The sequence below is a fragment of the Neophocaena asiaeorientalis genome, unplaced genomic scaffold, assembly GCF_003031525.2.
Source record: "Neophocaena asiaeorientalis asiaeorientalis breed wild unplaced genomic scaffold, Neophocaena_asiaeorientalis_V1.1 scaffold72, whole genome shotgun sequence".
NCBI classification, from domain to species: Eukaryota; Metazoa; Chordata; class Mammalia; order Artiodactyla; family Phocoenidae; genus Neophocaena; species Neophocaena asiaeorientalis.
Genome location: NW_020185336.1, coordinates 12,606,236 through 12,623,415, shown reverse-complemented (window position 1 = coordinate 12,623,415; position 17,180 = coordinate 12,606,236). Strand labels below are relative to the sequence as shown.

Here is a 17,180-nt window from a genome sequence, read left to right as displayed (position 1 = left end):
TTAGTGGATGCTAGATTAATTGAAACAAAGCAGGCAGGGATGGACAAAGAGTCATCCTGGTCAGTCCCACTTTCAAATTAGGATGGTGAAGGAAAAATAAAATAAACTTTTTGTTCTTCTGAATCCCAACCTGAAACAGGATTGCCCAAAGTGTCCAAAATAAAAAAATACCTAAGATAATACCAAAGACTATGTGCTATAATTTACTTATTTACTTAAAAAAATCTCCTGCACTGAAGGAAAATAGTATAAATTACATTACCAACCTTCAAAAGTTAGCATGTAAAGAGTATTCTAAACTTCAAACCATTGCCTTTCTTAGAGTATTCTGTAGGAAATTTCATAGATCAAAAACAAATACAGGGGTCTCAAATGCACTGATTTATAATATTCTTAAATATTAAAAAAGGAAAGTAACTTAGCTATGTGGGTTAGCTAAAGCAAAATTTCAGGGATTTTAGTATCTTAACCCTTAAAGGATCATACAGTTTTTTACAGCTGAGCAGTTTAAGTAGAAATAAATACTAGTACACACTAGAAGAGAAGATTTAATAATTGATAAAAATGTACAAAAATATTCAAATCAGAAATGCTTTAGAATGTGTACCACGAAGTCAGTACTTCTCAGTGAGGAGGGAAGATAAAAGACTTCCTCAATGAAAAAAAGCAAGAGAAAGATCGGATTTAAAAAAAAAAAAAAAAGACAACTGTTAAAGAAATCGTTTAAGTCAACATTGATTTGTTTTAGACAAGGATATTGCAACCATCACTTAAAGTTTGGTGGCACATTCTTTAGTAGGTCCTTAAGGCAATATATTTAAGCTAATTTACAATCTGATTTGATGTTAACTTTTTAAACATCACCTCAAAATAATGCCCTCACAATAGCCTTTTTAAAATGTATTTAGATGTTTCATAAAAAATAATGGTGGCTTTATTATAGTAGTGCTCAATAGCACCACTATAGTTAAGGGTCTACCAGGTTTCCATTAAGAACACCTATGTCTGAGTTCACCTTAAAAGATCATATCGGCTTCAACCAGTTGGATAGTGCACAAAAAAGCAGTTTTATCAGTTGCTGGTGCTTTTTTTGTACTACTAGATATTAAAAAATTTTCATTATATCTTCAAAATCCAACTTCTATAAAGTAAATCAAATCACCTCATGACTTAGACTTTAGAACAAAGTAGAGACACCTGCAGTTATCAGTAAATTGCCACCTTTAATCCATTCTGCAGTGCCCTATAAAAGGGTCACAGAAAGACAGTTATGACTGTATGAAAATATGATTCTTGATACAGAATCAAAAGTTATTTTCAATTTCCTTTGCTTTTTATAAAGTCCACAATAACAATACTTAAATGCACTTTTTTTTCTGTGATATAATTAAAACCCAGTGTTATTTCAATTGAACTTAAAATAGAATCCCTGGTCTGAATTAGACTTTAAATCATACTGTAAACATATTTGGTATAATTTATTGATCATCATCCAGTTGCTCCAAAAGGGTCCTTCTACGCTTTTCCAATTCCCCTTCACTCAGTTCACTGCCAGAAGTATCCCAATTACCCTGAAAAGACAACGAATACAATTATATTTGTGTCAGGACTCAAAAGGTTAAGTAGTAATGAACCTTTGAAAAAAGAATCCACATCTATGTGGATTCTCTTCCACAAAAACAAATGCATCATAGGGTATGAAGACTGATCTCTTTCCTAAAAGCCTACCAATGGGTTGTTAACTAAGTACTCCTTGGTTACATTAGGGGAGACACTTAACTTAGAATGAGACTTTTATATGGTGTTTACTTTCAGTTTACATTAATATGTAGATCGGGGGAATAGTACCAGCTTTTCTTCCTCTTATACAACTGAATATGAAACATCTTGTTTCCATTTAATGGAAGCTGGGTGTTCATTTCCTAAGTATTATATTCCATGCTATTTCTTCCGATTCTAGGTTGTCCTATAAGTGTTTTATATTACATAAAAGTATCAAGCTTTAAGCATACTATTGCGCCCAGATAAGGAAACATTCCAGATTTATGAGGACAATAGTTTGGCTGGAAAAAATTTAAAACAGACAAAAAAACCAAAACAACTGTGAGAAGCAACTTTTCAAAAGTAGATTTTTCACCTATCTTCCTTCCCCCTTCAGGGATTTCATTTAACCTACTGTGAAGAAGAAACTATTAAGTTGCTAAGTAAGTATAGAGGAAATCATCATTCCTCACCCAGGATGTGCATCAGACTCACCAGTGCAGCTTTAAAAACAAAACAAGAACAAAAAAACCCTCCACCCTATTCCCACTGAATGAGGATATCCAGAGGGAGACCAGGGCTTACCTACACAATTTAAACTCTCAACTGGTAACTCAGAGGCATTATACTTGCTAAGCCCACAGCATTTGTGGAACGAACAGCAAGGTGAAGAAGGCTTGTGTTACTGTGCTCTGGCATACATACACAAACACACATACAGGGGAAACTGAAGACTAATTATGTAATTTAATAAAACATTAGATCTGGCTTATTGTATCCTCCTATCTACTTGCCCTCAACTCTTCCCTCCCAATGATTAAAAGCTGCTGGAAAGCTACCTTTTGAAACTGGATTTAGTAACAATGACAACTGTGGATATGGTGGAGGGAAAACCTGATTTGAATCTCTTAAAGTTTATATTCTTAAATTAGGTAGACAATGTCCATTGGTATTTCTTTGTGAGAATGTACAAAGCAGAAGAATATATCCTTTCTTAGTGGGTTAAACAACTGTTAGAGAATGCCATGTTATTTTTTTAAGGAATATAAAATTTAGGATGCTTAACTTGGGTCATTCATGATCACATACATTAGAAAACTGTGTGTGAAAAGTAGCTGACATTTTTGTACTCTGAAAATGCAGAGATGAAAGAATTCTAAACACTTACAGAATCCTTTCCAGTCTTTTTCTTAGGTGATTTGTGTTTTGACTCTGATCTTTGTCTAGTTCTGTCTTTTTCGCTTTCCCGATCTTTTTCTTTTTTATCCTTCTCCCGTTCAGCATCTGACTCTGGAGAGTCCTGTGTAAATAAAAAAACAATGTCAGCATTTTGATAAAGAAACCATTCCATTAGAAAAAAGTCCCTATATAGGTAATATTTAAGAACACCCACATATAACAGTATGTATGTGTTCCTAGAGTGGTGGAATCTGAATCGATAACCTCAAGGAATTTAAAACATTCCCAAGATTCATGAGATGAAGTTGGTCTTTCCTATGGGAAAGATGACATTCTGGTAGGGTAAAATACCACTAAAAGAGCGTCACTAAATTAAGTGTGCCTTCATCACTAAGATTAGGTGTATCTTGATGTGTACCTAAGATTAAGAGCTGAAGGTAAAGGAAAAAGTTTAAACATTTAAACTTGTGGTTCTCAACAACAGCTCTCTCTCTCTCTCTCTCTCTCTCTCTATATATATATATATACAATCACACACCCTTGGGTCTTTCTCTAAGATTACTATAAAAAACCAGAGTGGGAGTCTTAACACTGTGTTATTTTTTTTCAAAGTTCACCAAAAGATTTTAATGAAAGATTAAGGTGAACAACAACTATGAAACTCTTGAGTTTAGGTACATACCTAAACTCTGTTGACTGCATCGGACTAGACAGAAATTTCTACTGCCACTGAGAAAGTGAAGGGCAAAAGCCTAGGTACAGTGTAAAAATTAAGAGTTTGCTTACAGATTTATGTCTTCTCTTCTTGCTTTTCTTCTTATGTTTTTTTGATTTCTTATAACTTCTCTCTAAGCAGCACAAAAAGAAAAGTGTCAGAATTTGAGGACATCCAAGTGTCAATGATTTTAATCAAGTTAAAAGATATGTTTACCAGATTCAGCACTAGAAGAATGTTCTGAAGCAGAACGAGACTCTGATCGCTGTCTTTTTTTCTTTGAATGGCTGTCATCATCATCTGAATCTGATCCCTACACAATACAAATAATTTCATTCATAATGCTGCTAACAAATATTTCAATACACTTATGGTGCCATTTTTAATAAACTTCCTTACTGATCGAGAGCGGGAGCGTTTCCTGTGATGTTTTTTAGATTTCTTAGAGTGTTTCTTATTCTTTGAATGATGATGTTGACATTCATGCTACAGGGGCAAAAGAAAAAAATTTCAGAAGTTCACACTTCAGACAGTACATCATGGAGAATTTTTAAAAGCTTTACAAACAGGTTCTTAGAGTAAAACTGCATTCATTTTGCGTATTTAGGATGTACTCCCCCCTTGAAATGGTGCAAAGAGTTACTATCACTTAACAAGGAACAGAAGAGAACATTTTATCCTGTACCCACTCATTTGGACATCTAAATACAACGTTCAAAAGTATTAATAAAATACTTTTTTTTAGCAATGAGAATGGTGTGGGTACAGTAGGGACAATTGATACCCTCCATAAAGGTATAATCTGCAGAATAGTTACACTACTTTCAAAAACAACAAAATATTATTCATACATGGCTTTTCTGATGAACGTGGCTCAGCACTGAAATAAAGAACTACCTCAGAATCATCCATAAAGGAGGTTGGTCTCAGAAATTAAATGCAAAACCAGCTCTTTTCACCCAAGGAGCATTCCCTTCCTAGCCAAGCTTAAGATATCCAAAGGCAATCTAACTACACATGAAATCAGAAAAGGAAATGTTGTCTCTGTGGATTTTAACTCTGTCACTAAAATAATTATGAGGCTAGTAGGGAAGGAAAAACGCTGCAGTAAAAACTCCAGAAATTGGACCATTCATAATAATTATGATTCTTCATAATCAAGAAATTGATGAATTTCTGTAACACTGTATAAGTACGAAACAAATATGAAAAGTGTCCACTAAACAGATCTTTAAATTCCCATGCAAGCTTAGTTTGTTTCAATTAAAAGCAATTTCTATAGAATAAACCATTCCCATATCATCCCAGGTAGTAAGTACATTTGTATAAAATTACTTAAAAGTATAATTTAAAAAACGTACGTTGATCATTCTAAATTCTTCAATTTTTAAAAAAATTTTATGTATTTTGTAATATTTCAGCCACTTACGATAAAACTAAAATTACCTCAAGCACATGCATAAAATCTTTAAATATTCGTTTTCTTTCAGACTCTAGAGTTATATCCTCAAATGCTGGCTCTTTTACAAATCTCTCCCGGATCTGAAAAATTCAGATATGGAATAAATATATGAATACTGAGAAGAGTATACCAATATGACTAAAAGGAATCATAGCAGCAAGTGAAAACTGTGACAGCCCAGCCCCCTCAAAGTGTTTATTTCCTTTCCTGTAGTTATCTCTGTGGCTATGACAAAGAATTAAAAAATTTTTATCTTCAGTTGTAAAGGAAAAAATTTACAAGTATACATACATCTTCCCAGACAGCATCCAATTCTATTGGAGGAGTAGCTTGTTTCAACATACTCTTAAATGCAGATTCTTTTCGTTTCATCTTCCGAGCCTCCTCTTTTTCTCTTTCGCGTTCACGGGCTTCTGCCTTTTCTAGTAACTTTTAGAAAACATATTTAGTCAGTTATAATAGTATAATATAATCTGTGTTAACTGAAATAATTCATTATAATTAATTTAAGTATTCTCCTATCATCTATAAGTTAGAGAGCCAATTATTTTTAGGAAAGGAAGCTTACCATCAGCCATCATCTAAGTACATTATATTCTGTTACCTTACCCTGGAAGAGTGTCCACTACTCTGTAAAATACTATTCCTATTCCCTTATTTCAGTAGCTTACATACAACTTAAGTATTTTTGGCCAAATATATTAAAAACTATACTACTAATCTAGTTGTTCATAACAGTAAAGATGATAACTTACACTATTGAAAGCCAACTTAATATTTCCTGCATCTAATGTGGTTGATCTTTTAGTCGAACTGATTATTGCCACAAAGTCTTCAAAAGTAGTATTTACTTCAACTACAAATCCTTTATCCTAAAAAACAGAAATCTTGTTAATATTAATAACACTAATCAAAGGAACACAGTATCACTTTAAAATATATGGCACAGATTAACAGTTAACAGCAAGTATACTAGTTAATAATACGAAGTATATACTATTTACCTTTAGAATGTCTTTTATTATCTTCTTCTCATCATGATAACGTGCTTTAAGATCCTCAACATAAAACTTGAAAAGGTCAAGTGCAGTTGATCCTAATGAAAAAACTAAAGAAGTCAAAAGCTAGCTCTAATCAAAGAGCTGCAATTACTTTTTTGTTTATAAAACAAAAGAAAGCACCCCCCATGCCCCAACACAACCATCTTTCCCTCTGGCCCATTCCAACTACTCATAACTACAAATTAGGAAAGAGAAGAATCTCACCCGGCTGACCAAGCATATTAGTGAATCTAATGTCAGAACTAATTATTGGATACAATTCCATCCAAGATGACATAGAATGCAGTTGTCCATGTTCATGCAGTTCATCTAAAAATATCTGGGGGAAGGGAAGAACAATAACGAAACCATTATATATTGAAAAGCCATCTTTAAGGACTTTAGAAATATTGGTATAACATGAATGAAGATACATGTTAAAAACAGCTATATTTAAAACTCTTCTGCCAATGTTATCACAAATATGTTTAGGTGCAAAGCATATTTGCTCTTTGATGAAAGTAAAATCAGCTTTTAGGCAAAAAACTATTTTGGACTTCAGAGAAAAGGACTGTTGAAAAGCTACATTACCTTTCCAGGCTTCAGTTTACTGTCCCTTAAGATAGATCATCATTTCCAGTTTGCAAATAACATATACAAATAAAGTCAAAACACTGGATGTTATCTCAAATGATGAGGCTAAAGAATGTGCATGCACGTTTACTGCAAAATATACTTTTTGTTTTTAAACATAACGCCTAATGTGTTCTGAGGATTTTTTAATTTAATTTTCTTTTCTAACAGGAAGATATACAATTTTACTAAAGCAACATACATATAGTGTGGGGAACTAGGACTCAACCCCCATGTCTGATTTTAAAACCTATTTCCTTTCTTCCATATTACTGTTATAACTTAAATTTTTATATGCTCACTTTACCCTTTTTTTTTTTTTTTTTACTATTTGCCAACTTTCAGGGCAACATAGTGGGACTTCAGTACTCAGCAATTTCCACATTTCCTATATCCTGAAATCCTTAGGGAGTTTTAATTCTATAAATGTCCCTAAATTAGGGGCCAAATTCTGCTCCTAAAATTCTTATACCTGCACTGTTCAACACCAGCAGTATATAACACACAATGATTTTGAAGGTTTATTACCAAAATAAATAAATAAATAAAAATATATTGGTTGCATGTTAAAAGACAATATTTTAGATATATTGGGTGAAATAAAAGGTTACTAAAATTAAATTAGTAAGAAATTAAAATCATGTATGTGGCATACAAATTTTTATTGGGAAGCACTGTCCTGAATGACACCAGACATGTATAATACCACTTCTCTCCAAATAGGAATAAGCATGTCAATTCAGTCTCTATTTCCAAAATTTTTCCCTCAAACTTAATTTCTATCCTTTCGTCCTTACCCTTCAACATAAATGGGAGCTCAACCCTGCTGTGTGATAACCAAGGTTCTTCACCTACTCCCTTTTGAGTCCCTAAAACAGCCTAGAAACCATCTTCAATGATGCTCTCTAGGATCTTAAAATCTACTTCATCATACCTGCTTTGCTAGTATTTGTTTCACTTCTAGGTTGCTGATAAAGTCATAGAATTTCGACACTGAATCCATTTCAGTAGTGACTCTCCTAACTTGAATGAAAATTAGAAATCACCTGAGATTTTTTTAAAGAAAATATGAATTAAAATAAAGATATTTGTAATTTATTTCTTAAAACTCACCAGGTAAGTTTTATGTGAATTCAGGTTTGAAAACCATTATGCTAAAACTGTATGGCTCTTTCTCTCTTTACTAACCCCACCTTGGGAAGGGGAGGAGAAGATGGAAACCAAGTTGCTTCAAAGATGGCTGAGGCTGGTTATTTCTCCTTCCCTTAGAGGAGAAGGCTCCCAACGTTGGCACTAATGACATCTTGGAGCTCGTAAACTTTTTTGTTTTGTTTTGTTTTGGGGGGGGGGGGGTGGTCCTGTACATTGGATGATATTCAGCAATACCTCTGGTCTCTACCCAACTAGATGCTAGTAGCAACTTCTCCCCAAATCATGACCATCAACAAAAGCACTAGTTGAACACCACTCACTGCCTCAGGCCAACTCAATAATATGTCTTTTCCCTCATCTCCTTCCTTCTTTTTGTCTCCTCATGTAAGGTCCATAATGTAACTACTCACATATGCTTGAATAAACCTTCAAAGATTTTATTTAATAACAGAATACCCCTATCCTCCAATTCTTTCTTCATCCTCTCCCTTTTTTTTTTTTTTTTTTTTGCGGTACGTGGGCCTCTCACTGTTGTGGCTCACAGGCCCAGCCGCTCCACGGCATGTGGGATCTTCCTGGACTGGGGCACGATCCCGTGTCCCCTGCATCTGCAGGCGGACTCTCAACCACTGCGCCACCAGGGAAGCCCCATTCTCTCCCTCTTGACTGGTTCTCTCTTATCAAAGAAAAGCCACACTCTTAACCCTGAAAGTACTCTTGAACTGTCTTATCAAAACATCAGAGAAAGGTCTGATTTTGCCTCTATTTACCTTTAAACTATTTGGCAACTCTTTAACTTCCCCTAGATGTCGACAGTCACTGACCTTAAATGTTACATCTAACTATAGTTCTTTCAGTCTTATTTCATAAAGAATCTCAACATTTGCCACTTTTGGTAAATTACCTTAGGTGGTATCTCAATGAATCATGTGAAGAAATAGTAAAAACAAAACCACAGATTGTAGTCCCCCTCCTCATCCCAATTTGATTCATTAGGTCTCAGTGGGGTTCTAAGAGTTTGCCTTTCTAATAAGTTTCCAAGAGACAGTGATATGCTGGCCCATACTTAAGAGAACTGCCCGAGGCCATTAGCTTTCTCTGCATGATTAGGGTATGTTATCCCCATGACCACATTTCAGCTTGGAAGAAGTTGAAATGGTACTTCTTTTAAAAACCAATGATGTGGGACATCCCTGGTGGTCCAGTGGTTAAGAATCCGCCTGCCAATGCAGGGTACACGGGTTCAAGCCCTGGTCCAGGAAGACCCCACATGCCGCGGAGCAACTAAGCCCGTGCACCACAACTACTGAGCCCATGTGCCACAACTACTGAAGCCCGCGTGCCTAGAGCCTGTGCTCCGCAACAAGAGAAGCCACCGCAATAAGAAGCCCGTGCGCCGCAACAAAGAGTAGCCCCCACTTGCCGCAACTAGAGAAAGCCTGCGCACAGCAACAAAGACCCAATGCAGCCAAAAATTTTTTAAAATTAATTAATTAATTAAAAAACGATGCTGGAGTTCTACTCGTCTCCTTCACATTCAGTTGCTGAAAATTTAGTCACGTTACCACAAGCAGCTATAAACGAGGCTAGAAAACTTAGATTTTAACTAAGGAGCCATGTGCCTAGGAAGGGGAGAACAGATTTTCACGAGGTTGATTAATACTCTTCTGCAACCACTTAGCTTTAATATCGCTTATGAAGCTTTTGCAATGGTTTAAAATAAGGAGAACTAAAAAAAAAAAAAAAATAAGGAGAACTATAAGGTAAAATATAACAAAAATAAGGAAATCTGGGTCACAGAAAATATAAGAGAAAGTACAATGTCAATACTGAAACTGGAGAACGTGGGTCAGAAATCCTAATATAAAGGCCACAAGCATCTTTTGCTAAGCCTAAAATATGGCTTTTATGTGTCTGGCATCGTTTCTGATTACTATTGATATAACTGGTATTAGCATGTTTTGCTTCAGATATTCAGCTCAATAATTTTCCTCTGCTACTATACCTCCTTTAAACGTATATTCAAAACTTAAAAGAGACCTACTGAATCAAATTCTGGGGGTGAGGCTCAACAGTCCCTGGTTTTAACAATACTCCGAATGATCCTTTGGGAAACCACTAAGAGGAAACCACAGAGAGTAGTAAATGTTACGTTTTTATGGAATGAAGACTGCAATAATGCTATTGGCTATGGCATTTAAGATGATTAATGATCTTTGGCACCATGGGGAGTTCTCTAAAAGCCCTCTAAGTGATTCTGATGCATGCTAAGTTTTGAGAACCACTGCCTTAGGAGATGACAATGTGCTCTACCCTAAACCAAAACAACTGTTCTTTCAAGAAATAAAACCTCTTATTTAAGTCACTGTAACTTAGCACTTACCCTAATACAGTGTTTAATGAAAGAGACCCAGTAATTAAAACACAGCATAGATTCAAAGTCTGGCTCCACTACTCAGTAGCTGAATTTGGGCAAGTCACTTCATCTCTCTAAGCCCATTTCCTTACCTATATAAATGGACATAACAAAAATAGTACCTACTATCATAAAATAAGGCTATCATAAAAAGAGGTTATAAATTTTAAATGCACAGCAATAAGCAATAACGCTAACTGCTATTATAATTATTATTGAAATGGAAATTTGGTGAAATATAAAATGCAAAAATTCATTGCTCTGTGATAGGCTCCATTGCTGAGAGACTAAAAGTGATACCTGGAGGTCAAAATAAGCCACTGGCCTATATAAAGAACATGTAATCTTAGCTCCTCTGTTTAGTGTTTAAAAATTATGGCCCATCCTCAAAACCATTCTCTAGAACCTAAAAATCAATTAGTACTAATAATTCATCACACATATTTTATTTTCAGTCCCCCCTCATGATATCTATTCCTCTTTCCCAAGTGAAACCTTATCTATCAGTGCTCACTTTAAATACCAAATCTGCTATAGCCTTCCATGTTCCCCTAGCCTGAAATAGCTACTCTCCTTAAGTGGATTCATAACTAAATATAGAACTTAAGAGTTAAATTTGTATGGATCCTCTGCAAAAGCCCAAGTTAATTGATCTGAGATCAAAATTGTTTACATCACTATTATAGGTCATTAACCATATTATACAATTAAGCTAGAAAACAGAGCTTTTAAAATTACCTGAAAAGATTCTCTGTTTTTACGCTGTCGTCTCCTTTCCCGAAGCAAACTCTTCTGTTTTTCTTCTTCTTCTTCCTTTTCTAAAGCCCGAATGTGTTCTTCAAAGCAAATTAACGCATCTTCTTTATCCATGTCTAGAATTTTTTTCAGTTAAAAAAAATTAAAACGTCAAATATCAGTAAAGAAAGCAGTTTACTTATTCGCATTAACTCCCTACAAAGTTCAAATTCGTTTTACCAAAATATTTATGTTTAAACTCAAATATGACTTCTAATTATCTAAATAGGAAGTGTTCAAGGAAAATTTATTCATAACTTTTTTTTTTTTTTTTTTGGGCCACAGTGTGCGGCTTGTGGGATCTCAGTTCCCCGATCCAGGGATCAAACCTGTTGCGCCCCCTGCAGTGGAAGTGCGGAGTCCTAACCACTGGACCGCCAGGGAATTCCCATATGAAAAATTTCAAAAAGACCTCATTAAATCATAGCCCCCGAATCCGAGGATGAAACAGAGACAACACATATGACACAAGTAATAAAACGAAAATAAAACTGCTGTGATAAATTTGTCAGCAATATCAGAATTACCCAAGGAGTTTTTCAAAGTACAGAATTCTAGGCCCTTCCTCAAACTTACTGAAGTATGGTATTCAGAAGGATAATCAAGAAAGCTGTAATTTAAAAAGCAACTAGGTAGATCAGAAAAAGACAGAACTTGGGGAAGCTTACTGTAAAATAATGCTAATCCATTTTTTGCCTTTTGCAAGCAAATCTCTAAAGTCATTACCTCGAGAGGACAGCACGAGTAAAATGTGGTTATTAATTTGGTTCCCACTAAGTCACATATAAATGGCAAGGGACAATTTCAGGCTTTACCTAATAAACATATCTGAAGAATACCTGATAAAGCTAACTTCAGATTTTGGGGAAAATATTTTGTCCTGAATCACAAAACTCAATTAGAAAGAAATATCCTATTTGGAAACAAACAAAACAGCTTTTCAGGGATGGACAATTATGTAAAATTCAGTTAGTGATCGCATAAAAAAAGTGACCATTCTTCGCTGCTGGACAACTTTTAAAAAACTGTTCCTTCCACTTAGTCATCATTCTTACTCTGTAATTCTTCATCTTCTGCAAAAGTTGGATTATCCATCAGATACTGCTGGGCTTCAGACCAAGTAGTAGAGTATGTCACGTTAGCCATGTTGTCAAGTATGTTTTTTAAGGCTTCCCAATTTCTCTTTCGCAACTGCTTTGCTTGCTCCTAAATCAAAAATATGAATATATGTTTTGAATTTCAAATAAAGTATGACATATAAACTGTAATTAGTGAAGGTTTCTTCACATTCTAACTGATGTCCAAATTTCAAATGTTACCCATTTACTTTAAATACCAACACTCTTTACCTTTCCAGTGCTCTTGCCTAACTGCTTGGCTCTTACCTTCAAAATTTTTTTTAACCTCTCGTCTAAAGCTGGAATCCCACCTCCCTCACCCCCTTGCAAAATCTCTCCTCCCACAACTATGCATTGTAGACACTGTCCAAACGAAAGTTATAAATCACACAACAGGTAAATGATAATGTGTTCAACCACTTTCAGCTATGTTCAAATTTTTGTCAATAATACTTACATTTCTGTAAGTCTCTTGGAAGACTGGACAGCATACAACTTAGTGCATAACAAAACAGACATGAGCAAAACTAAATGTATTTGTAGCATAGTATTTTAGTGTTTTAAAACACTATCCTACAAATACATTTTAATGGTAATAATTACACATTACTGCTGTTCTTGTAAAATAATCATAAATAAATGCCTTATAAGCAAAAACCCTGAGCATTTTTTCAAACTAACAAGCTAACAATAAGTATTTTTTAAAGTGGGCATAAGACAGCCAATTAATGACAACCTAAGTATCAGCTGCACAAATCTCTACCTACTATGTTCACATCAGTACTTATTATTATAGGAGCTATCTATTTTTAAATGTAACTTCTAATAAATAGATCTGTTGCACCATATAAACTAAATAAACCAACAAAAATGAACATGTTATAAAGTAACTCCTAAACAGGATGAAGAAAATCTTGTTTTATCAATAAACACCAGTAAGAGTGAATAATACCTTTTCTTTTTTTGAAAGAAAGAATAAAACATCTTCATAGATTTCAAGACGATCACGTTCTGATATTGCATTCCAGACTTCCATCTCTCCAAACATTTGCTCTGCTTTTCTGTTTGTTAAAAAGATTAAATGTTACTCTATACTACACCATAAAAATTTTAAACCATTTTAATTTTATTCTAAATTTAATACCACCAAATGAACACTCTTTTCCACTCTTAAGTTCATGATTGTATTATAAGAGAAAACTTTTCTATAAATTTTGTTGATTTTGTTTCAAATAAACAAGATGTGCTTTCACTGGTTCAAAAAAAAAAGAAAACTTTTGGATAATTAAGAAAAAGAACAAAACAGCTTAGGCCTTGATTTCTCCTTTAGAGATAGAGGAGATAATTCCAATTGAGCAATGTTTTGTAGTTAAGACTACCTGTACTTCTCAGGGTAGCGACAAAGACTACCAAACCGCTCATGGAATTAAATTACAGACTTCAATAACTGTAAGAAATTTAGTTAACAGATAAAATAGGACTATTGGAAGAAATGGAAGAGTTCTTCACTAAGGCTTTTCTGGAAAAGTGAGGAAAATAAGAAAACATATAGGGAAAATGAACGTAACAGCTTATTGCAAAGATGTTAATAATGAATTACAATTTTAAATAACAAAGCACTCCAAAAAGAAGAATGCTATATAAATGTAAATTTTCAAAAATGCTATATACATAATGAAAATAGCCTATTTCTATTCCACAAATACAAAAAAATCTGAATTCTTTTTTTTTTTTTAACATCTGTTTTGGAGTATAATTGCTTTACAATGGTGTATTAGTTTCTGCTGTAAAACAAAGTGAGTCAGCTATACATAAACATATATTCCCCTATCTCTCCCCCCACTTGCATCTTGAATTCTTATATTAAGGAGAAAGGAGTCAAGCTTTCATTATGAAATAAAGTCTTTCTCCCTTTTTTATTGTAGTCCCTAATTAAAAACTCAGTAAGTCTATGAATTCCACATTTAACTACTGATTTATCTTTTTACCTTATGAAACTGTCACATTCACAATCATTTAGCTTTAATGAACATCTGAATTAGTTACTGCACTTGGTAAAAAGTCTGACAGAGAAACAGTACAGTAAACATATACCATGATCAGTAAAAATCTTACTTGTATCTAGTTGTGGAAGTCATTTTTTCATGATTTTCAAGAAAACGCTGAAAGGATTCCTTAGCCTCTTTGTATTTGGAGCTTGCTTCTTCTTTTTCTTCTTTCTCTGTCTGGACTTTATAAGCATTAAAGGCCTGCTTTTTTTCACTCAACTTTGCTAAAGCACTAAATAGAAAAATATCATATAAGAGTAAATGAAGGTAAGATGATCAAGTGTTAGTGCTTTGAAAAAACAATAAATTTCATTCACAAATTAAGAAAATGTCAGTAAGTTATTAAAGACAGCAAATAATTACAGAAAATAATTTCTACTTTAAAAATAATTCTAACATCTATAGCAGGGTGCCCAGACTATATGACAAGCCTTTTAACTTTTCTGGTTCTTATCAGACATAAAGCAACTCAATTATTGGTATCCAAAATAACAGAAGACCATGGAGTGAAAAGTTGTATTATTTTACATAATTTAAATTTTCTAGGCTTGGTTTGCTCAAGATGGAAAGTAAATTAAAAAATCAAACTGTTACCTGTATCGTGGATCATTAATGATCATTTTCATAGCTTGCTCCCATGAAGCATTAGATGGTACCCGCTGAAAATCATTTAATGAAAAGTTAAAATTTCACACAAGTATAGTAAGTCATACAACAGGGAACAAAGTATAATACTCACTGCAAACATCAATCACTTCCCTTTGCAGGAGTTTGAAAAAAGGTCTAAAAAATAATTCATTGAAGCAAGCAAATCTGTGTAATGTATCTATAGACTAAAAAGAACAACTGAAATTTAAACAGACCATGAATACTTCTTTCTCAGACTACTGATTAGAAGACAGAACAATTTTTATGAATAAAAAACCTTATATTAAATACTGAGGTGGCATGTGCTGTGTAGTACCTTACACATTCTTTTTGGTTGAAAGTCAGTTTCTCAAAGTTAAAAAGAGAAAAAAGACAACTTTAGCTCATTTTCAGTCACAGCCGTTTATAAGATTAGTATTTTTAATAAAAGCATCAAGGTACAAACTGCACTGAAGGATAATTTCATTTATTAGATACTTAAAATAAAAATCTCTATTATAAATACCTTTTCCTTCAATAATTCTTTAAATGCTTGCTTTGCTTCCTCCTTTGTATTCCAAGTATATGTTTTTTTTGCTGGTTGGCTTTCTTCCTCCTCCTTTTTGGGAGTAAAACTAGAGAGAAATTTATACATTGTATTTTCAATTTAAATAAACATTTGCTTCATTTAGGAAAATAATATTTTATTATTATTTGTTTGCTGTTGAGGTAAACAAATTAAACTTATTTGACAAGTTTAGAATAAAGTCTCCATGAGACACATTTAATGCAACATAAAGAAATAAAAGTACTATATAGTTTTTTCCTCTAACATTTGGTTATTAAGACCTTGTACAAAGGCTAAAATAAACATTTATACTACAACACTAGTATCACTAGCCCACAAGTTAATACTTTCAAATGGCTTATAAAACTTATTCAGCATCCTCATTTTAGTGTCTTAATAATAGGATTTGGGCAAGTGTGCATAAAATATAAAAAAGATGTAGAGATCAATCTAAATCGGGATTGGCAAACTACAATCCATGGGTCAAATCCAGCCTGCTGCCAATTTCTGTAAATACAGCTTTACTGGAACATGGACCTGCTCAAGAGTTTGCATACTGATTATGGCTGACTGCGTACTACCACAGCAGAATTGAGTCATTGTGACAGACTGTATCACCAACAAAACCAAAAGTATTTACTCTTTGAAGGTTTATGAAAAAGTCTGCTAACACTGATCTCAAACAGAAAGAATTACCCAAGAATTGTCAACTGTACTTGTTTGAGGGATCTTTATGAAAAAGTTGTATAATCTTAACATTTCTTCCTTTATAGAAGAGAATGCAGGAAAAGACAAATCAAAAAACAAACCCCATCCCCCACCTTTAAGTTGAATGCATATTCTGGAATACATACTAATAAAAAATACAATTAATTCATACCCTCTGAATCAAGTAACCTTACTTTGGAGTATTTATTTAAAATCATCAAAAATATTGTAAAGAGCACAGCCAAAAGTTATGAGCTGTAAATGATCTATGTTCAAAGTAATTAAAATCAAGTTTATTATACTGACTCAAGCACTATAATAAGGAAACAAAAAAGGAAGCAGAAAACAGTTGTTAAAAATGTGAAGAACAAATTATTGTGAAAAAATACAATAGGTATGAAAAGATGTAAAACAATATTATTCTAGAAGGGCTAAATGTCTATCAGTAGGAGAATACTGAAATTAATGTATATATAAATAATATCATGTTGAATATTAATTATATAAATAATAATATTCAACACGATAGGATATGGATCTCTACTGATGTAGACATCTCTGATATATTTTTAAAATTTAAAATATGCACGTATTTTAAATGCACAAAAAAAGGAAGAAGGATATAATTAAAATGTTAACTCACTCTTTTATGCCTTCAAATATACTATATAGATATCTTTTTAAACTTCTAAACATCAGAAAAAATTATAAAGCTATTTTCATACTTTGGAAAATGAACATTAAAATTAAAAAAGTTTATAAAAGGGGGTAGGAAGATGAAATCAATATACTTAAATATTAAGATGGGTGATCATGTTTGGATCTTGACATGATTTTTTAATATTTTTTTAATATATGTGGATATCTTTAAAATCAAGAAGCACAGCTCAAGGTTACTTTTTATAGCTATAAAAAGCACAGCCATATGAAATATTACTAGATCATAGGGTACATAAGA

The 17,180-nt window shown here is 33.4% G+C and overlaps 1 protein-coding gene across 4 annotated transcripts in view; it reads right to left on the bottom strand.

The window, feature by feature from the left end:
• Nucleotides 1-532: 532 nt before the first annotated feature.
• PRPF40A (pre-mRNA processing factor 40A) overlaps nt 533-17,180 on the bottom strand; it is a 53,299-nt gene continuing 36,651 nt past the window's right edge. For 2 of the 4 annotated variants that reach the window (XM_024735963.1, XM_024735960.1), the window contains exons 11-26: nt 15,473-15,581; nt 14,914-14,978; nt 14,387-14,551; nt 13,224-13,332; nt 12,209-12,359; nt 11,097-11,230; nt 6,383-6,497; nt 6,122-6,225; nt 5,873-5,989; nt 5,409-5,546; nt 5,102-5,197; nt 4,055-4,141; nt 3,872-3,968; nt 3,727-3,788; nt 2,930-3,061; nt 533-1,571 (exon numbers count right to left, since the gene is read on the bottom strand). In XM_024735963.1, coding sequence (XP_024591731.1) covers nt 1,479-1,571; nt 2,930-3,061; nt 3,727-3,788; nt 3,872-3,968; nt 4,055-4,141; nt 5,102-5,197; nt 5,409-5,546; nt 5,873-5,989; nt 6,122-6,225; nt 6,383-6,497; nt 11,097-11,230; nt 12,209-12,359; nt 13,224-13,332; nt 14,387-14,551; nt 14,914-14,978; nt 15,473-15,581 — 1,774 coding nt within the window. In that variant the 3' untranslated portion in view covers nt 533-1,478. The remainder of the gene's footprint in view (nt 1,572-2,929; nt 3,062-3,726; nt 3,789-3,871; nt 3,969-4,054; nt 4,142-5,101; nt 5,198-5,408; nt 5,547-5,872; nt 5,990-6,121; nt 6,226-6,382; nt 6,498-11,096; nt 11,231-12,208; nt 12,360-13,223; nt 13,333-14,386; nt 14,552-14,913; nt 14,979-15,472; nt 15,582-17,180) is intronic. The other 2 variants (XM_024735961.1, XM_024735962.1) reach the window with 1 other exon arrangement.